The following is a 22,056-nucleotide window of genomic DNA, read 5'->3' as shown; positions in this document are numbered from 1 at the left end:
TGAAGACTGTAAGCTGTTTGGGGCAGAGACTCCCTGTTACTGTATGGTTGTACAGTGTCTAGCATAGTTTGCTCTTGGATTTCACCTGGTCTGTGGCTACTCATAATACATAGTAGTACTAGGATTATTTTGACTTTGTGGGACAGCCTTTCTTCTGCTTCTTTGGTAGAAAAGCAAAAAATTTCTTACTCGGAGCTTATCTTAACTGTATTGCTGTTCTGAGGTATATCTCAGTTTTACCCCTCAACACCTTGTCCCTAGTGTGAGTAGGTTTTGGTAAAAGTTCAAGATACCTTGCCTAATGCAGCGGGATGGGATGGATTAAAACTTAGCTACTACCAGTAGTTAACAATCTAGTACCTTGAACAAGAACACAAACAAAAAAATGTCAGCTTCAGCACATTTCAGTGGAAACTTCAGATTTGGCAACACCAAAAAAATGTTCTGGTTTCACCACGTTGATCAAGAAGGAAAAAGAAAAATCCAAAAATGTGTATTGAGTTCATTTCACTACTTTGATATTTTCCTCCTAAATGTTTTTTCATTTTGATTTCCCTTTACTTTTCACCCCTAAACTATTTGGCTTTGTTTTAACATCTTTTGTGTCATGTGAAAATTTGTAGTCAGTCCAAATAAAATTTTCAAAAGAGTTTTTCAAGTGGCTGGCGAATCAGCTGACGTACAGTGCATACAGCTCGGAGTCACATTCAGAGACAGCCAGCCCAGTCGCTGACCAACTATTCCAGTCACTTGGCACAGCCTGTGCGGTGTTTTGCCGTGTGATAGCTTCCACCTGAGCCAGCCTGGCTGCCACGGAGTACTGTGAGTGCGCTCTCAGTGTAGCTCTTCTCCTGAATCTTGCTTCTTTTACGAGCAGCCTCTTCAGCTTCAGGGAGAGCAGTGATTTGAAGCATCCCTGTGTGAGAAAGGCACTGTAGGACTGGACGCTTTGCTAATCAGTGGGATCCATTTTAGGTCTGAAAAATATCCAGAGGTGTTTGACCTGAAACGCTCCCTTTCAGGACTGTGTGTCTGGGACTTCCCTCATACTATCCTTATTCTCTCCTTTGAGGGAAAGGGCTTAGTTGCCTTTGTTTTAGTTTCATGTGGACTATGGGAGTGCCTTGTGGACATGACTTTTGTGGGTAGGAGGAGTGACCCAAACAGCTGTTGAGTACTTTTTCTTCATATCAGTCCTGGAGAGGATACCTGGAAGAATAAATAGAACAAACCCAGTGACTCCCTCCCTTGAACATTAATCAGATGACATGAAGGATTTCAGTGGGATGGATGCAGCTAAATGAGTGAAAAGTGGAAACAACAAAATGAATAGGACAGTGTACTTCATTTTCAAAGTTTTGTGTCCAAGAGAAAAAAATGTAGCTGTTAAGGATTTGCTTGACTAATTTTAGAATTTAACTCTGGGCCTTAATAGAAAAAGATACACTCATCTCAGAAGTAATATCACTATAAATATGTGTACATGTAAGCTGTGTTCTGCATTCCACCTTAAATATATTTGTGTGCCGGTACTTTGGCATTTCATTCATCTTGAACTACAGGAATAGATTGGCCACTTTTATTTTCCGTTCTCGTGTATTGACACAGAGATCAGCAACCTTTCAAGAGGTGCTAGTGCTAGATTTCTTTCTGAAATCGGACGAGAATATTGGCAACAGAAATTCGTCCACACCTGAGAGGTGCTGCTGCACAAAAAGCGAAGACCCTGTGCGTTGTCTTACCGGTATTAACTTGCCGGCGTGTGAAGCGGCAGCTCCCGGCTCCCGCTAAACTCCGAGCAGAGGAGTCGCTGCCTCCGCCGCTGGCTGTTGGGGGTGCTCCGTACCCTTCACCTCCGCCCTGAGCCACCCCGGCACCTCTGCCCTCCTTTGTTGACCCACAGACTAACGCTGTCGGTGACCAGCGCTGATTTTGAACGCTTATGTGGAAACTACTCAAACTGTCTACTAAAATAAGCCTCTGCTCAGTGTGAGGCTTTGACATATTCCGATGTAATTTCGGTATTGGAGCGAACGTGCTAAACCAGATGGGATGTATTCTGCCCTCAGATACGCATGAATGATCAAATTGGTCAAATTCTGTGTATTTATACACAACTTCCATTGAAATCGGTTTGGGTAAAGTATGTGTTGCAGGCAAGTAGGACTTCACCCTGCGGGATTTGTATAGATGAAGGCTAGGAAATGAGTGTGAGGCCAGTTTCACAAAAGGGTGAAGAAAAAGAACATTCTTCAGTTAAAAAATAAACCAAACTGTTTCTTAAATATATAATGTTTCAGTACTTATACCGTCTTCTTTTCAGTAAATAATATTTTGAGAGATTCAAGAGCTTAATCAGATGACATGCCCAAATTGCAGACTGAAATGTAGAATCAAATCCCCACAACCCTAATTTATTCCTGTTGGAATGTCCATTTTTGGTAATTTTCCCACATAACCGGTATTTGTAGCTATTTTCCCTTAGAATGAGTATTATCATTTGGGGACTTGTAATTTGTCTTTTATGAATGTATACTCATGATTTCCAGTAACGTAGTAGATTTTGAAATACTGCCAGAGATGAAGGCAAATTTTTTTAGAGTGAGGAATGAGTTTTGTGGCTTTTAGATACTTATTTAAAATTTCCTTCCCTAGAGGTAATTACTTAAATAGATTAGCTACCTCTGCAGGTATTTGGGGATAAATACAGGTAGTATTGAGCCAAAACAGTATATTTTTCAGGGAAAGGATTTGGTTTTACTTAAGAATAATGTATCCATTTAAATATTTTATCCAAATATGATAATGTTTTATACGCTCAGGCAAGATCGTATGTAGGATCACAATAATGCATTTAGCCTTGACAAATGTTCAGTCTATTTGTAAATCTTAGAGTATTGCAGTGTTTAAAATATATTGGATATGTTGTAAAGTGGAAGTTTAAGGTGAAAACAAAGCAATATTATTAAGTTGATGTTTATTTTTAAAACTGAATAAATGAACAGTTATTTGTATGGATCAAAATTTGATTCAGAAAATGATACTGCTGATGAGCCAAAATAAAATTAAGTCTTCATAAATAGAATATTCAGTTACTGTAGTTTTGGGAATCTAGGTAGGGAAATGAAAAAAAGTAATAAAGACTAGCTAAGAAGGTTTCTAAGTGGTAACTACTTTAAATAAATACAGAATTAGATTTTGTAGGTAAATATGCAGTTTTTGTTTTTTCTGAACTCATTCATCTGTTTCTTTTCTGGATGCCTGGTCAGAACTTTGACATATAGTAGGTACAGTATATTTTTGGAGGCAGCTCCACAGAAGTGGATGTTAGGGCATAGTTCTGAAAGACAAATTATTTATCTCATTTCCTACTTGCTCTGTCTTTATGATCTTCTTGCGACAGTTAAAGCTAACAAGTATGTTAGTGTTCTTCATAAACAAAGTAATGAGAGGAACATGTAATATTTGTGTCTGAGAGCAGTGGAAGAAAACTAATTTGAAGAAAAAAATGAGTTTCAGTGAAGAATTTTGTCATACTGTATTTGATAGGTCATTATAATCAGCAAAGGAGAACAATGATGTGTGTTTTAGCGTGGTGAGAAGTATCTTGGGGGATTTTGTTGGTTTTTTCCTAATGCAGATTAAGGTAATTTTAATTACAGATAAATAAGAGGTCTTATTTAAGTCACTGAATTTTTTTCATGTTACAAAACAGATTGTTCAGTGCCCTGTAGATCTGCAGTTAAAAAATATGTGATATATATGATGAGGCGCCGAAGCATTCATTGATAGGTGAAATGGGAGACTCTAAAGAGAAGAGGGTAGATCTTGCCTTTCTTATTGAAATCAGCAGGATTTTGAGGCATACAAGTAACTCAGAATTATGCCCCCTGGTTTTGGTTATATGGGTGGGAATAGCTCTGACTCCCGGGGAAAAGATATGTCACACAACTGAGTATTATCTGACTGATAACAGTTAGCAAATTTAGGTTTGCTGGCACTGAAAACCATCTCGGATGTGTTTGGTATAACTTCTTTCAGCAGAAGCCACTGAAGAGAGCAGAGACTGAAAAACGGGATGCTTAAGATCCCTTTTGAATAAAGCTGCACCACAGGCAAAGTTTTTTGAAAATACCACAGTGGAGCATATGTGCTCTCGTTGCCAGATGAGGATTGTGAAACCATGGTAAGAGCCATAGTAGAGAGGTGATTGTGAAAGGTTTTATCCCAAGTTTTGACCTTAATCCAACTTGACAAACTTGCACAGCAGCACGCCTAGATGTTACGCCCTGAGGAGCAGATGGAGCAGCGTGCGTTGCCATCGCATGGTGATGAGGGTGTTCCATTTTTTTCGCGAAGACAAATCTGCGTTACAGAACTCGGCCTTGTTCGTACGTTTATTTGCCGCTGACAGCCGTGACTTCTTCGCCTGCGTGGGTGTGAGGTTAGAGCCGCCCTTCGGCGGAGCCGAGGCCTGAGGCGCGCAGGGGCCAGGGAAGCGCGGGCGCTCCCTCGCCGCTGGGGACGGGGGGCTGCAGCCTTGGAGGCTGTTGCCCTGGCTCGTTTCACCACCGCTAAAACGGCATTTATTAAAACTGACGGTCTCAAATGCCGTCTTGCTGCTGTAGCCAAAGTAGGGTTAGGTTTCCTGGCAGGATTTCTAGGCCGCTCTGTTCATCGTGGAGAACCCTGGGAGGTTTGTAAGGGTGGTAAACACCTTAAATGGCACCACGGGTTATGAGATTGCAATTCAGATTATCCTCCGGGAGTCTGGTTTTTAACACTGTTCAGTTCTCACTGACGCAAACTGCAGGTACATAAAGCGTTTGCTTTGGGTAAAGGTCCTACAAGTGCATATTGCACTTCAATACATTGCAGTTTCATTTGTTTACGTTTTAAATGCAACAGGGTATGTTTCTGTCTGGGACAAACCGTATTCATGTAGAAAGCTTAATGATTCCATCAGTATAAATTTGCATGATCGACCTTAAAATCTACAAGTGTCTCGATGACATTTGATTACGCTGCCTTCACTTCAAAGTTCTCATTTGTCAAGTGAGTCCAAACCAGTCTGCTAAGGGGGGACTTGGTGGTTTTGGTTTGCCAGGACTTGCATTCTGTTTCAGAAAATGAAGAGGAGAGTGTATCCCTTTGGAAAAGCTTTCATCTGCAGAGTGATTTGCCTGGCTCATCCTTTCCCACAGAATAATGCCTTTTTAGGATTATTTCAGTATTCATTTCCCGATGGCAGAACTGAAGATAGCAGACTAATTCCATTGATTGGCTTCTATCTGGAGTATCTGAAATGGGCATTTTAGACAGCAAAAAACCGTTAGCATTTTCAGCCTATTTCTCATAGTAAGTGATTGCTTTACTGGTTCCAGTATGTTTGCTTATTGCTGGTCGGTCTAACAAGATTTTTGTGGGGGGTTAAAACAAAAATAGTAATTTGTGATAATGAAGCCAATCACTAGTGGTTATAGGAGTGCTACTATAACAATTGGGACCATTGCTGCAGAATACTCTAGCGCTTTTGGGGTGTTTAAATAAAGGGTCTACTTCTCTGTGTAAAGGATGACCTGACAGTTTATGAAGAGCACTGTAGTGCAGTATAGGGGATGAAGCTCTTGGAAGGGTTTCTGGTTAACAGTACCCAAGCTTTGCACAAGAAGCAAGTGTGTCACTATGCAGTCTATCACAAACTCTTACATGCTTCTTTAAGTTATTTTACTGCTATTGTCTTACTGGCTTTCCCTGAAAAAATACGGCTTTGATGTTTTATAGCTGCATGAAAATGCCTCTTTTTTTTTTTTCCGATACTACATTTCATTTCTTCATTGCCTCCCCAAATCCTAGCTTGTCAGACTTTCTGAACAGAACTAACATGTTTTCTGTAGTTACCTCTTTGCCACTGATCTTGGTACTGCTGAGAGTCCCAGCATCCTCTTCTTTCTTTATGTTATCTCACTGTTACTAGTGCAAAATCTGGCAACTGCATCTCTTCAACTCTTGTCAAGGTGTGCTGTAGCCATGTGCTTCTTGACCTCCAGATTTTTTGTAAAGTAGTAAAGTTAAAGTTCATTGCTCAACAGGTTAACTCCTTCACATGTTTCTCTGTTAATTTATAACTTCTTTTTTAATTATCATAATCATCATCATCATTGGTATTTCATCTTGGTTTCTAATTATTATTTTAGTGACATCTGCTTGAGCCATGTTGTTTTCAAGTCTAGATTCATATTGTGTGTTGCTGGAATAATTTTCAAGAAGTCTCAGTGTTGGTTTTAGGCTTGAGACAAAGGGTAGATGATGGAGGGAACAGTGGGGACGATGGAATGAGATATGGCAAGAGACAGTGGACATGAGTGTGAACTGAAGGATGAGCATAGAATAAAGTAGAATCTATGAGTGAAGAAGTGAGATTAAAATAAAACATTGGCATTGAAATGGAAAAAAAAGAGAAATAGGATGCATAAAAAGGCTGGAAAATTCACGTAAAAGAGGGAAATAATTATTCCAGCTATTCAAGAAGGCTGTGGGGTGAAAATACCAGAAATTTCAGGCTGAAAAAGTAGAAAAATCTTAATACAAAGATTATTTGAGGACCTCGTCAAAGTACTTAAATATACATCTGGGTTCAAGCACCTGCCTAGTCCAGTAATTCCTCAGGAGAGGTGTTGCAGTCCACCTAGTTTATGGCCTGATGCAAAGCCTTCTGAAGATGGTGGAGCAGTGTCCGTTGTACACAGTGGGCTTTGGGTCAAAACTCTGTGAACGTTTGAACACACGCTGGAGAAAGCAGCAGAAAAATAATGTAATTCCTGCCATCAGTAAGAAGATGGCTTAGCTGATTTAATAGCTTTTTCTCAGTCTGTGATTCTAACAGCCAGGTTTGTGATATTTATTTTAGTATTCATGTTCTTGCAGTCCTTTTTACATTTCTCTGTTTTTCCCTGGCAGACATCCCGCAGCTCCATAAGTCTGGGGGAAGAGGATGGTTAGCATGTTGTTGCTGTGGGGATTTGAGTCTTAATGCTCTGTGTTGGTAATGCTGGGCATATAATTTTAAAACTTGCATGTTATAGAAGCAGATAATTATTTCCCTGCTGCATTTTATACACTGGTTTGGGAAAGGAAGAAATTTCAGAATATTAAAAGAAAGAAAAAGTTATGATTTGGGGGACTATTGGAAATGGAAACAGAAAGAGGGGAGTAATGGGTGTCAGTCTAGTTATCAGTCAAGCTGGAAAGAGACAGCTTGTTCCGTCGAACACCAAGAATGTTAGTAGTCAGCCAACCACTTATGCAGGAAGAAAACCCTAGACTGAAAGGTAAGGTTCAAAGACATCTGTGTATGTTTCTGAAATGAGCTTGAATTAAGCTTGCTGTTGAATTATGCTTACTGATTATGTGTGTTACATATCTGATTTTTGTTTAGCACAGGCTATTCATATGATTGCTAGTTATTTTATTTTATTGCAGGATCTGGCTCTTCCTTTTCTTTTCCAGTCTTGGATGCTTTTTATGTGTCCAGGGTTGACATTGGGTGACTGTCATTTGGCAGAAGGCTTAGCAGTGCTGTGACATATCTTTTTTTTTTTTTCCTTACCAAGTGAAATATGTTGTCTTCACATTTTTTACATGTTTATATGGTGAACTTCTTGCTGAATGTCTGTGGCTAGCATCCTCTCAAGCTGGCCTAATGGTGTGATTCATACAGTCTCCCATGGGCAAGGATTGATTCCCGGCTTAAAAGAATGCTTCAGCACTAAAGGGTATATCAGCGGTGTGCTGGCTGTGGTTTGTTTCTGTTTGCAAACAAATTTGTTCTTTTGAGGTAGTTTGTGTTTGTAAGTGCTATTTTCCACTTAACCAGAAAGAGGAAGCAGAGCTTAAGAGTGGATATTGGGGTACCTGCATACATCAGCTGTTCTGCAGCAGATTTGATGTATAACTTGAGAGAAGTCATAAAAGACAGGACCCAAAGGAGGAGGCTGATAGAAGCCATTTTCTCAGCTGCTGTGAGCTCCTGAGAACTTACTAAGGCCAAAGGGAAATTCTAGGTCCCTAAGGCAGTGCCTTAACTCCTTTGTAACTGCGGTTCAGTTGTGTGTAAAGTGGGCATAATCCCTGAATTACAAAACAAAGGCTGTGTTTTTCAGGTAGTTTGAAATCCTTATGTAGAGCTGTGGAATCATAAATTATTAATCTTACTGGAGAATATTTCTAGAGGTCACTGGTTCTAATAGTTTCTTTCAAACAGAAGTAGGTTCACTTAGAACAGTTTGCCCCCTATAAAATCTCTGACCTTGCCTATTCAAACTTCTTAACAAATGCATCATTTAATACAGGAAGCTCCTCAGGGAGGGTTCTTCACATCTGCTGTCATAATTTCTTATTTCCTAAATGCAGCAATTTGTATTTGATTATTCTTACAAGGATTGTGCCTCCCTCCTCTCCCCCTGCTCTGGCATGTTCCTTTGTGCTGCTGCGTGTTCCATAGCCTGAACACGACATCCGAGAGTGTTCAAAATCCAAAATTTTCTTTGTTGTTATTCTACCATTTCCTTACCACGCAGTTCTAGGGGAGGGCATGAAGGAGTCTTCTCTTTTCTTCTCAGACTGTTTTCCTGGGGGTTGTTAGTGTCAGGAAGTTGTCTTCATTTTACAGCCATTCAGCAAGTAACAAAACTGAGCTGAATCTCATTTCAGTTTCCTAAGACCAAGCTTTCCCAAAACAAAAATACACCGCCACTTCTTGGAGCACTTAACATCTGTAGTAGTTAAGCAGAGGACTGAAGCCCAGATTTCTGAAGATGCTTAGGTGATTGACTTGCCACTAGAACTGAATTGGACCTAAGTACCTGTAAATAGCTTTAAAAATGTGCCTGACTTTGAAGACCTCCCTCATCCATCACTCTTGGCAGTGGTCCCTTCAGAAGGGAAGTAAGGCACATCACCAAGGTCATGTAAAATACTTGTAGTTCTGCTTTCCAGAAACTGCACATATTAAGTGAATTGCTGCATTCTAGCATGGCTTTTCATGAATATATCTTCTGAAGCAGATTACTTGTATTCCCTAGAAGAAAAGAGCTCTTGCTTGCATGAAAGTAAATATTTAAGACAGACAACTTTTAAAAAGGATGCAAAATTATACTGTAAAAATACCCACCTTTATCATCTATTTTTTATTAAAACTGGGAAATAAAAGTAAAATTCACAGTTAAATTACTTTCTGCTGTTTCTAGGGGATACTCTTTGCATTTCAGTTGGTTTCACTTTGCTGTTCCTCTACCCATTTTCATTGCTGCTGTTCTAGACTTGCATAACCTTCAGGGAAAAATTTATTCCCACACATAAAACCTGTATGGATTTTACTTTTTTTTAATATTTAATAATATTTAACTGTGTGTTCGCCTTTGAATCACTTTCTTTTCCAGTGAATCCACAATGTTGGGCTAGTATTGACTGAGAAGAGAATGTGTTTGAAGGGGGGAGCCCTTCATATCTGTGCCAGGAATTCCTTCAGTGATACTATAAAACCAAGAGCAAGTGCACAGAAGACCGTTTGCTCTGTTCCTTAGGATGTAAAGAACAACCACTTGCAATGCTTCCATGTAATAAATGGCACAGGCTTTCTGAAGAATTGGTTAAACTGATTAAGTCGCATTTTAGTCATGCACAGTCGTGTCTTCAGTTTTAGGTTTGATGGGATTTTTTGGAAGGAGGATGAGGAATAAACCTTCAGCAATGCAATAAAAGAAAGTAAATGATTGTGTTGAAGAAACATTATTATTTGACGCACCATTCAGAATGACTGCCTTGTCTTTTAGATTTGTATTAAATGTCTGAAATATTTGAGCAAGTTACCCCTGTGTTCTTTAGTAAGTTTACTTTCAGTCCCTGCTTCCTACCCCCAGCTAAAGTGCATTCATCAAATTGCTGAGCTGGAAAGGTTTGTGATGAGTTCTTTGAGCTGTGTGTCTTCATCCCTGCATATCCCCCCTTCATCTTCATCTCATATTAAATAAAGCAAATTCCAAACAGATTAACTGTCAAACAGTTATGTTCCATCTCTTCGATCTGCTTTTAGGTTTTTCAAAGGACAGTGTGCTGAGTAGGTAAGGAGATGTCATGGTCTTCTCCCGTCGATGTAGGAAGATAGCAGATATGATCGCCTGAAAAAGCTGAACTACACAGTGCAAGCATGGCTTTCGCCCAGTCGCACATTATGGCAGCTAGAAGGCATCAGCACAGTAGACTCATAATTGAAGTGGATGAGTACAGCTCCAACCCCACACAGGCTTTCACGTTCTACAACATTAACCAGGGACGTTTTCAGCCCCCACATGTGCAAATGTAAGTATTATAGTTTTGTTATTGCTTTAGCACAGCCTTCTGAATTGTTATTGCCTTGTCGATGTGGTATTTGATGGACCAGTCAAAAAGAATTCAAAAAGAACACTGTTTTCCTGCCTTTCTAATAATAATTACTATAATGATACAAAATCAGTCCATTTGGAAAGTATAAGTACTTTGTTAAAGGATGGGAGAAAGATCATTCCACTACCGTAACTTTAATACATAATACTTAGGTATTAAAAAGAGAAATAAACAACAAGCAGTGGTAATAAAATAAGAGATGCTACAAGGATGATACTTTCTGCAACCTTAATAATGTTTGCATTGTGCATTTACTTATTGATGTAAATAGCTGTTGAAAATACCAAGCCTGTATCTGTACAACACATACTGTTTGGTTAGTTATATTACAGCTACATACAAGGGAAAAAATCACATCAATAAATAAAATAGTGTGGGCACCCATCCGACAACTTACTTTCATACCGATGTGCTGAAGATGCCAAGTGCTTAAAGAGTAATTAAAATAATGTGTTTGTTTCTGACTTCTTATATAATGACAACATCAGTAAAATTAACTGCTTTAAATGATTTACTTGTAATGTAAAGTGGAGAATTATAATTACAAAATGAAACCTGCCATAAAGTTTAAAGCCAGAATGAGGAGCAAAACAGTGAAGCTATTACAAATAAATTAAGTATAAAATTCTACTGTAAAATAGTTTTATAGGGAATAAAAATGTCTGCACCATTTTATTGTGTTTATTAAAGAGAGAAGCAGCCTTATCTTTAGATCAGAAGGCCGGTTTTAATTTTTTAAAGGAAACATTTTTCCTTTAGGAAGACTGAATAAATAATCACCTCATTCACATTTTTGGTGTTTAATATGATGTGATAATTTACAAACATAGGCCATGATTTCTGCAGTTAAAAATCTCAGCAATTATGACTGGTTGAATGCTATGTATCGATTTAGTGAACGCTTACGTACATTGTTTGGCATAAATTAGATATTATATTAAAAAAATCTGAAGACTAACATATATACGAGGGTGGTGAGCAAAATTTTAGCTTATGATCTGTGTTGGGGGTTTTTAGGTACTATTGAAATACAAACAGTAAAATGAGTTGAGTGTTAGCACTGGGGAACATCTTTTGTTTATAGAGCTGGCAAATGGTAGCAAAAGTACAAACAAACAAGCGGGTTCAGAAATACTTTTACAAATGAAAATGCCAAATGCAGGTTGCTTTATTTGTTGAGGCTTAGCTATTCTTCGTCAATATTCAGACAGTTCTTGGGCACTCATGAATTTGTTCACTGGTCTTAAAAACTGAATGTTTTTTACTGGGCTGAAAATAAGTTATTTATTAGTATCCACTTGGTACTCAACAATATGCTGTTTAAACTTCTAACCAGTAACAAATCATATTACCAGAGGGCTTAGATAGTCAACTGCGTGATAGAAGTTCAGTACCTAAGCAAGCAGTTGAAAATAAGGTATCCTTAGAAAATGGTTCCTCAGAAGAGTTTAGCAATCTCTCATGAATGATTAATACTATTAAAGAAGCTTGTGCAAATAGAAGAACAGGCTAAATCAATTGAAACATTTACCACAATCTGACCTACTCTTTCTCCTGGTACAGAAATTGTAAATAAAGTTTCTGAATACCAGCAGGATTGCTTTTGCCTCCTACCAGTGAATAGAATAGTAACAAAGAAGGGAAAAGTAGACATAAAAAGTGTAACAAAAGCACCTTTTATTCACGTGATTGTTATGGGTGAAATCTTAGCCCTGCTTTAGTCCATGCAAGTTTTGTCATTAACTTCAGGGAGGTGAGGGCTTTGCCATGTCTTTGTGTATAGTTCAAAATACCTAGATTAGTGATGTTGCAGGCAATCATAAACAGATTTCACATAGACCTGTTAACATCTGAATTCATAGTAAACTACTTGAACCACAGGGGGTTTTTTTATGCGCCTTTTCTTCTGAATTCAGTCTTGCAGCTCTTCCTTGATCCTCTGTGGAGTTTTATATTTCTTGTTTTACTTCTTAGCACTCATAACATGCTGAAAGCCCTTTCCAGCTCCATCGTAGTCTGGCATCCCTGTGCTTGCGAGATGACTGGCTTGCCACTGACAAGAAGGGTGGTAAATTCTGCCAGTGTTTTCAAGTCCATCAGTCGTTTCTGGAAAGTTCCTGTTTTGCTCCTTTGTGAAACGACTGAAATCTAGCGTATAAACTAACCTCCGGCAGTGTTTTCGCTCTGAGATTTTTTAACTTTGCTTTTCAGTTTCTCTACAAGTTTTCATACTGGTTTAAAGAAAAGCATTTGCACAAAAATAATCAGCAGATCTTTATTCCTCTGCTCACGCTGCAAGCAGTGCATTGGGTGTTGGTGTGACAGCTGCTGTGGGAACGCGTTACACAAGAATATGAGGATCGAGGTTTCAGAAAATATTTCCAGTCATACATCTTAGATGCGTTTGTGAAACTTGACATATGTTTTTACCTATGTATGGCCTCGGTGTGTGCCTATCACTTCAATGTGAAAAATCTGCATTTCATTTATTTGGGTTTTTGTATTGATGCCTTTTTGCCATGAAAATTCTCTGGCCCATTGCACAGGATTTAAAAGTTACACATACCTCAGCAACCAGGAAAATGCTGCCCACATCTTCCCTGTCCCCATCCAAACTATAAGAAAAAGCCTGTGTATTATGTGCTGCATGGGTTGCCATGGTAAGTCTGTTGTTTTTTCCATTCAGCTTCAGAGGAGCAACATGTGAAATGCATGCTACTCCCCAACACCCAACTTACTGCTGTGCTGAGCTTTGAAAGATTTCTGAAGGGGAAGAAGCACCTGCTTTAAAGGCTACCCTACCATGAAAAGTCAAAAAGTGGTATTTAGACCAGTCCATATCTTTATGTTGTGCCAGGGTAGCATGCATAATTTAAAGCTGGCTTTCTAATACAACCTGTAACTCACTTTGGGAAGTGCTGGGCGGGGAGAGCAACAATCAGAAACCTGTTTACTGAACTGATATTTAACTGCAGCGAAAGCCAGGGCCAGCTCCTCGTCATTTTTATCCTAGTTCATGTTGTGGAGGAACTCCATGAACTCAATGCATTACCCTTCACATAGCTCGCACCTTATGGCAACCTCACTCACTGGTCTAGACCTCACCATTCACCATCCGTACTCCTTTTCACCCCTGCTGCCTTCACGCAGCAGCCACGGAGCTTGCTCTGTGGCAGCTCTCTTCCCTCCAAAACAGAGACATTTTTAACATGCGATGGCAGTCGTGCAGCTGCGATGCTTGAGGTTGTGACCACCTATGCCTCACTCCCCCTGCAACTAACTCTCCTTTTTTCATCTGCCCGTGGTCCTCTCACAACATACACGCTCCCTCAGCCCTACACGCAGCGTTCGCAGCTGCTCTCTCTCAGGGTCCAAACATTCTACTCTTTGTCAGCCAAGTTTTACAATTTCCAGTACGCGCTTGCTTACATATCCCACTAGCATGTACGTACTGCTGGGCATTCGCTAGGTATGATTTGATCACAGCTGGTTTTACTCCTTACCTCATGTTTGGTTACTTTCTGCTCAAAAACTGGAACTTCAGAAAGATGACCACAAGGTACTTGTAATAAAAGGCTGTTTCTTCAGTACTGCTGTAAAAAACCCAACACTACTTCTTCCAAAAAAGGTATAGGAAAGACAGGTACAAAATAATTTGTTCATACTCTAGTTTTGTAGTTAATATTGTAGAAAATGTTAAGAACTTTTTCTGTATTTAACAGGATTTCAATGTTTTAGATTTATTCCTCACTCTCTCACTAATCTTGTGAAGTTGTCAAAACCCTTCAGTTTACCCGCCTATAAATTTCATAGAATTCTTTGACTTAGAGAAAAGATTGCATGATTAAAGATTATTATCTTATGTCTTTCAAGCAATAAAATGCCTTTTGAAAATTTACCCAGTAAACAGGAGTAGTAGTACTAATAGCAAAGATATCTTAACTTTTTTTTCTGAGTTTATTTATATAAAAGTAAGCTCCTGAATTGAAGCACAACCAACAAGGAATAGGAATATATATTACATACTGCAGCAGTGAACAAAACTAACTTTATTTGTCGTTTCAAAATAAATGTTGTAAAAGTAAAATAATTCATAACAATTCTGTTTATCTCTCTGGTTTCTAGTGACACAAATGTAACTCTTGCATCTCTGGCTTTTTGATTTTATTCCACCAGAATTCTCTAACTGGAATAGCAGATATGGTATAGCTGCATATAGATACATTTGGTTCTGTATATTCTAACAAAATACAGATAGAGGGTAAAAAGGTTGAGTTGAAAATAAGTATACCTCATATACCAGAGAGGTGTTCTCTGCTTTCCTCTTCTAAATCATAAGTAAGTCTCATCAAACTGGGTCAGATCTTTTTGTTTCCTCAGTTCTGAATATCGAGATTGGGCTCTGAACAATGCAGCCTCACCGGTCACGGCATCTGATTTCGTTTAGTATAATTAAACCCACAAAGTTGCCACATTTGTCCTGACAATAGTCAGGCTTGAATGTACATTTACAGCTGTTGTCAGGAGAGTTCTTATCTTGCTTTGCATTAATACACTGAAACATATCTCCAAAATGTGTTAATTAAATTTGCTGGAATTATATAACTTGCAGAAAAAAGTTAATAATTAGAAAAAATGTATTTAAATGTATTTATGTATCTAAAATAAATCTTTTCCCTGTGTACCATGTAATCATATTTAAACAATGAAATGGGATAGTACTATTCCTTTGAAACTGGCAATGCCTTTGATTTATTTGTAAGTATTTGTTTCAGAGTTACTGCCATAGTCCAATCTCTTTTCCTTAATCTCTTTAAATTAATCCATCCACCCAACAAATACTGAAAATGTTGTGATGTGAACATCAAGAATTTTTACACCTCCCATTAGTGTTAGGTTTGTTTTAATAAATCCCTTCCATCAGACAGATCTAGAAGCCTGTGTAATCTTTTGTAAAGGTAAAAAATAGTATTAGAATTGCAAAGTAGACACTAAGAAGTACATAAGTACTTTATAACCTTGTTATGATGCATTTCCTACAGGGTTGATCCGGTGCCCCATGATGCTCCCAAACCTCCAGGATATACACGATTTGTCTGTATTTCTGATACCCACTCAAGAACTGATCCCATCCAAATGCCATATGGAGATGTGTTAATACATGCTGGTGATTTTACTGAGCTGGGGCTTCCTAGTGAAGTAAAAAAATTCAACGAGTGGCTAGGTAGGTATTGAATTCTGTGTGGATTTGAAAGTAAATTTGTTTACTGATTGTATATGCCCCTTCTGCCTCCCAGTAAAAACCATCATGCACTCAGAAATGATGAATATTAGTTTACCTTTTACATTTGAGTGGCAGTGGGCAGGAATCAATTTTTTTTTCTCTTTTTGCATTTTTCCAACTGCGCAAATAAGATTTGTGAGACTATTCATCTGTTCTGCCTTCACACTCTCAAGTGTACATTAAGCAACTTCTTGGTGTTAGCAACAATTTAAGTCAGTAGGCCTTTAATGATTTACATAAAACCTCTTACATACATTGTTATGGCTTTGCTTCCTCACAAAAAAAGTTGTTGTGACTGAAAACATTTGTCTGTTTAACCCTGGAGGCTCATCGTTTTTTTTTTTTTATCTGAGGCTCAGCTGCACCACAGTGATGAATTCCAAACAAAGCAAAACGTGTGCCTGTGGTTGCTGTCTTGGATGTAGCAGACCAGATGTAGATGCCTTCTGTAGGCAACTGTTGGCATTGGTGACTGAAATTCTGTTCCACTGGGCAAGAGAGTGGTGATTTACATGTGCTTCTGCAATGTTTTGTATATGCTAAAAAAAATGACATTGAAAATTGGAAAGCATACACTGTATCCAGACAAAAACCCTGATCGGTATTGTTTCTGCAGCAGTGCAGATACCTTAATTTAGAATAAAAATGGATTTTGGATTCTGATACTTCATTATCAAAAAAAGGGTGAGAGGAAATGAAGGAGTTGGAGAGAGAAAGGACACAGTTTAAGGGTAAATGGATTTCAGTTTTTAGGTTCATTTTCTTTCCTGTAGTTGATATTTTTGCATTTTTCCTGTCTTTTTTTGCTACGTATTACAGCATTCCACACTGGGAAGGCACAAAGCAGACAGATGCATGTAGGCTGAAATGGAATAGAAAAAAAAGTCAGGACTTCACAATTTAAACAAGTATTTAGTAGCAAATAATTATCAGCAAGGCTGATAAATATTTATTTGAGCTTGGGAACCCAATAATATGCCCCAGATGGAACAATTGCAATGTTCTACGAGTATTGAGGTGGGGACAGCACGTGGAAGTAACACAGTCTGTTAATAGTGCCCTCACCTCTGTCTCTGTACCCGAATGGAACAGGTTGGTTGTAAAACAGAAAGCAAATTTTAATCCTATTTTGTAGGTCTCTACTATGTATTATAATAATGTACTGAAAATAGCATATAAAGATTATACAAACCATATGGTTATCCCTTGTGAATAATACCCATTTTATTTATCTACTGGTGTGGGAAGAAGAGTGCTTTGGGATATTGCTAGTGAGCAAGGATGGCGGCTACACACATTACTTGGTGCACAGTTTTTGTCTCCCTAGTTCTCCATCTGCCTCCCTGCTGGTCACAGCTGTACAGTGTTCTGAAGAAGTCCTTAAGCTGAAATCCTCTCAGTATGGTAGGGAGATTTCCCAAGGCATTTCTGTGATGGTCTTTTCATCATTTTTATTCCAAAAGAAGGCTTAATTTTCTGACTTTTCAGGCATACTTCCAATTCTGTGGTGGTGTGCGGCTTGGGAAAAGGTGATCTTTGTGGTTTAAGTTATGTTTTTGCAAGAGTATCTTTGAGATATGCAAATTTATCAAGTTAAAGGTTTTTTTGTTTCTTGGCAGTTTGAAAAAATGCAAAATTTAACTGAATTTTTTAATTCATTCTGGAAAATCCAGTAGAAAAATAATTTGAGGTCACTACATAGGTTTCATTTAGCTAGCATTTAAAGTTTTGTTCTGGTTCAAAATTGTAAACTTTTTTTTTAAATTACAATCGATGAGATTTCAAAATGGAAACTTTACTTATTTTTTAAAGTTTTTTTTGTTTTAAATGAACAATCTGTCAACTCTTGAATACCTTGAGTGTTTGCAAAGTAGTATAGTAAATGGTGGAATGGTTAAAAGTGTTCTCTTTGAGAAGAAGAAATTGCAAAAGTTTTTGCTGGTTGTCCATTTTGTTGTGAAAGGCACTAGTCTCCAACAGTTTTGATTTTTCTAGATAGCTGCTTCCAGTACCTGCCATGTTTTTGCAACTCCCACAGCCTACCCAACCTCCTTCTTCCTTGTCTAACATTTTAGTAGTTTCTTGAGAAAGTAATTGACAGACTCTGGCACGGACTTTTACCTTCACTGTCATTCTTAGCTGCTGCCACAAAATTGCCCTGTCCCTTCCTTCATACCATAGCACAGGGCTCACCTTCCCACTTAGTTATTTTGTTCTGTCAAATCTCTGTCTTCTGCCATTATTAGACTATAACTTTGTTTATGCCTTGGAATAAACACTAGAATATTTGTTTGTTACACCTTCCCTTGATCTCAGCTTCCTCTTAGGCACTAGATACATACCCTACTCCTGCTTTTGCACCGTATCTTTATGTCTAGCATTGATTCCTACCTTTTAGCTTTCTGTTCTGTCAAACCCTCTTGGGTCTGTGCCACTTTGGTTTATCAGCCTGTTTCATCTTTTCAAGAGGCCCTTCAGCAAGTTCAGATTTTATCTTTCTGTTCAACATAAAATTTCTGTGCCTGTCTGATGCAAAGTATATTTTACGTTAACATCATTAACTTCCAGGGACCTTATGGTTATATCAAGCACATGCTCAAGTGTGCTAATAGAGGCTTACTGAGTCATGCCCTAAAATATGTTCTCTCTTTTTTAGGCTAACTGTATGTGGGTACACAGAAAGGCCTGCACCAGCTCAGATAATCGTCTCTCCAGTCCAGTATTGTCTTTGGCTGTGGCCAGCAGCCAAGGTGCTCTGCTTTGTCTGCCCCTTAGTTACCTAGTTTTAGACTATTTATCCTCTGACCCCTAAAGCCCTCCACTTCATTTCATTTCACTTCGTTCTTTTTGGTAATTAGTTGTTTTCTTTCACTTTTCTTTTTCTCGAAGCCCCCTCCCCCCTTCCCAGGAAGGGATTTAAGGTTTTACTAGGGCTAGGTTGATGCCTAACTGTATGGAGGAGATTACATGCTGGTGATAGCTGGATGTGCATATTTTCTCAGCTTTCTCTGGTAGGCAGCCCAAGGACAACTTGAGCCACAGAATTACTTTGTGTTTAATATATAGATTTTTCTTCTCTGAGTTTTTTAATTGTCTTTTGGATCTATGCAAATTTTGAGGGCCGACACAATGTTGCATCAGAGTTCCACAATGTGATATGAATTGTGTGAAGAATTTTGCTTGATTTGAACCTGTCACCTCCTAGTTTCATTTGGTTTTTCCTAATACTGGAAGAGGCAAGTGAACAATTTCATTCTTCATTCTGCTTAAGAATTTATAGGCTCTTTCCATATCTACCCTTAAGATATTTTTCAGGCCGAAGACTGTTTAGAAGTCCTTAAATGCCTTTGATCATCTGTGTCACTCTTTGTACCTCTTTGTTCCATATCCTTTTAAAAATGGTGAGACCAGAACTGCACATGATCTGAGTACACCACAGATTTATCCCCTGGCATAATAAAATTTCCTAGTTTGTCCTCTTTTCCTTTCTAGTGTTGTGGATTATTCTGTTTTTATTTTTGTCTGCGACTGAACAATGAGATGGCGTTTTCATAAAATTGCCTATTATAACTCTATGAACTCTTTCCTGAAAGGTAATATCTAGTTCAGAACCCATCAGCGTGTATCTGTAGTCGGTATATTTTTTCCAGCACTTGAATTATTCTGCATAAAATTATATTCAGTTTCATCTGTTCTCTTATTGCCCAGTCATGCAGTATCATGATGTACTTTTGCAAGTCAGATTTCTGTTTTGCTACTCTTATTCAGGGCAGCTTAGAAAAAGAAGGGAAAAAGGGATAGAAAGTCAGTTTATAAAGCTTGCCAATGGTGCCAACCTGGTCATTTCCCTCCCTTTTTTCCCCAAATTGACCTTTCTCCTGTTTTTATATTTCATCTTTTCCTTTTTTTACCTAGTTTCTTCTCTGACTGTATTTTTTTCTTCCAAATTTGAAAATCCCATTTTGGAGAATCAGAAAAAATGAAGTACAAAATACGTATTACAGTAGGGCCAAATGGAAGGCCATGAGGCCAGTGAAACTTTCTGATGACATTATAAGGGTGCATGGTATGACAGCTTTGAGCATATGCTAATTTTCCAGTATGTCCAGGAGATTTTAATGACACCACTGTAAACAGCTGAAAATAATTTGGGGGAATTGTTTCTAAATCCATGGACCTGTTGGAGCGGGTCCAGAGGAGGGCCACGAAAACCATCAGGAGGGCTGGAGCACCCCTCCTGTGAGGAAAGGCTGAGAGGGTTGGGGTTGTTCAGCCTGGGGAAGAGGAGGCTCTGGGGAGACCTAATTGCAGCCTTTCAATATATAAAGGAGGCTTATAAGAAAGATGCAGAAAGACTTTTTACCAGGGCCTGTAGTGACAGGACAAGGGGCAGCAATTTTAAACTGAAAGGGTAGATTTAGACTGGATATAAGGACATAATTTTTTACAATGAAGGTGGTGAGACACTGGAACAGGTTGCCCAGAGAGGTTGTGGATGTCGCATCATTGAAATTGTTCAAAGTCAGGTTGGATGGGGCTTTGAGCAACCTGATCTAGTGAAAAACGTCCCTGCCCATGGCAGGGCGGGGGTGGACTAGATGATCTTTAAAGGTCCCTTCCAACCCAAACTGTTCTATGATTCTATGTAATCAAGGGTAGATAAGGCAGATTATATCATGAGATATATCAAGCTCACTATGCGCTGTAGCTGTCCTTGTCCTCAGCTTTTTCATTATTTTTGTTTTGGTATTTATTCCCTACCTGCATATAAATCAAAAGTGTTGTAGGACAAATACAAAGACACATGTCCTACTTTAGTGCACTCATCAAATAATGACTCCAAAACCATCTCTATTTTTTATATCCCATATTGTTGGCACTGGAAATTGCCTGCTTGGCTCAGCTGCTCTTGTAATTCCCTTTGCTCAAGTCTGTAATATCATTTCCAAATTGTGTATGCTCCAGGACCCACTGTCACTTTGAGCTTGTGGGTTACTTTCCTGGAAATTTAACTAAATAGCCAATCTGTGATAGAAGCTGCAACACATACTTCCATATTCTCTCTGAGAATTATCTTCTGTGCATGGATTGGAAAGATTACTTAAACTAACACATTTTATAATATCTATTGTTTCACTGTGTTTGCTTGAGTTTTCCAATGTCAAAGACAGTCTTCCTATTTGAAATTCACATTCGAGCTAAAGTTGAAATAAAAAAATAGAAGGTGGCTTTGCACTGTAGTGGAAAACAATAATCAGCTCTTCAGAGCATTTGTCCTAAAAATGTTAATCTTACTTGCATATCGTACACACACACACAAAAAAGGATTAAATTATTTGACATGCACTTCAGGAATTAACCTGGGCAGCAGATTCAGCTCAAAAGATATTTTATTTCACACTAAAAATATTGTAGAGTGAAGATGCCTTCCCAGCTATAGTAACTAGCACTACTAGAATCACCTGTTTCTAGTATTAGATTGTAGAACAAAATCAGATAATTTTGGTCAATAAACATCATCTCTACTTTGAAGTTCTTGATAAAAAATAAAAGATCTTCAGAAAAGCCTGAAACAGTAGGCTTAGCTTTACTTTTGCTTTACTGTTCAATCTTGCAAAATGATGGTAGTTATTTTTCTTCCTCTGTTAACAGGTATTTTATATTTTTAGGTTCAATAATACTCACATTTAAAACAGATTAAAATTGTGTTGAAGAAGAAAGAAAATCAGCTTCAGAGCAGCAAAAGAAATTAGAATTTATAAATTGTAGTCATGCCATTTTGACCATCGGTAATTACACTATTTTTATGTTAATGTAGAAACCCCTTGAAAGAAGTATTTAAGCACTAATTATCTATTTACAAAAGAATGGCTTTGGAAATGCAGTGAAAAACATTGAGCTGTGTAGGGATTTAGAACAGATGTCATTTTTAAAAGACTGGGCATACTAAAGAAGTGTTGGTTTATATTGCATTTCTTAAATGTGTGATGGCTCAGATCGGTTTGTACATCTAAGGCTCAGACGGTACAGCACAGCAAAGTGCACTGCAGCACACTCTTCCAGTATTTCTCCAGTTCTGGGGAGTTAGTATGTCCTGAAGACTTTTGAACATTAAACTGGCTGCCAGAGTCTCGGGGAATATTTAAGCTACATCCCTGTGTTGGGAAGATGACCCAGAACAACTGTTTTCCAGGTACGCCTCCCATGCTAGTGGTGAGAAGCTGTAGAAGCTATAGGAGTGGTAGGTGCTAAAGGATTTTTCCTTCATTCCCTCCTTCCAAACATATGGATGCTTTGGGGGGATTTCTTGTACTTTGGACTAATACCAA

The 22,056-nt window shown here is 38.4% G+C and overlaps 1 protein-coding gene across 3 annotated transcripts in view; it reads left to right on the top strand.

The window, feature by feature from the left end:
* MPPED1 (metallophosphoesterase domain containing 1) overlaps positions 1-22,056 on the top strand; it is a 67,898-nt gene that overhangs the window by 4,481 nt on the left and 41,361 nt on the right. For all 3 annotated transcript variants that reach the window (XM_069806966.1, XM_069806965.1, XM_069806967.1), the window contains 2 exons: positions 10,094-10,359; positions 15,486-15,671. In XM_069806966.1, the coding sequence (XP_069663067.1) occupies positions 10,208-10,359; positions 15,486-15,671 (338 nt within the window). In that variant the 5' untranslated portion in view covers positions 10,094-10,207. The remainder of the gene's footprint in view (positions 1-10,093; positions 10,360-15,485; positions 15,672-22,056) is intronic.

The sequence above is a fragment of the Haliaeetus albicilla genome, chromosome 19 (assembly GCF_947461875.1).
Source record: "Haliaeetus albicilla chromosome 19, bHalAlb1.1, whole genome shotgun sequence".
Taxonomy (NCBI): Eukaryota; Metazoa; Chordata; class Aves; order Accipitriformes; family Accipitridae; genus Haliaeetus; species Haliaeetus albicilla.
This window is presented reverse-complemented; position numbering and strand designations above follow the sequence as displayed.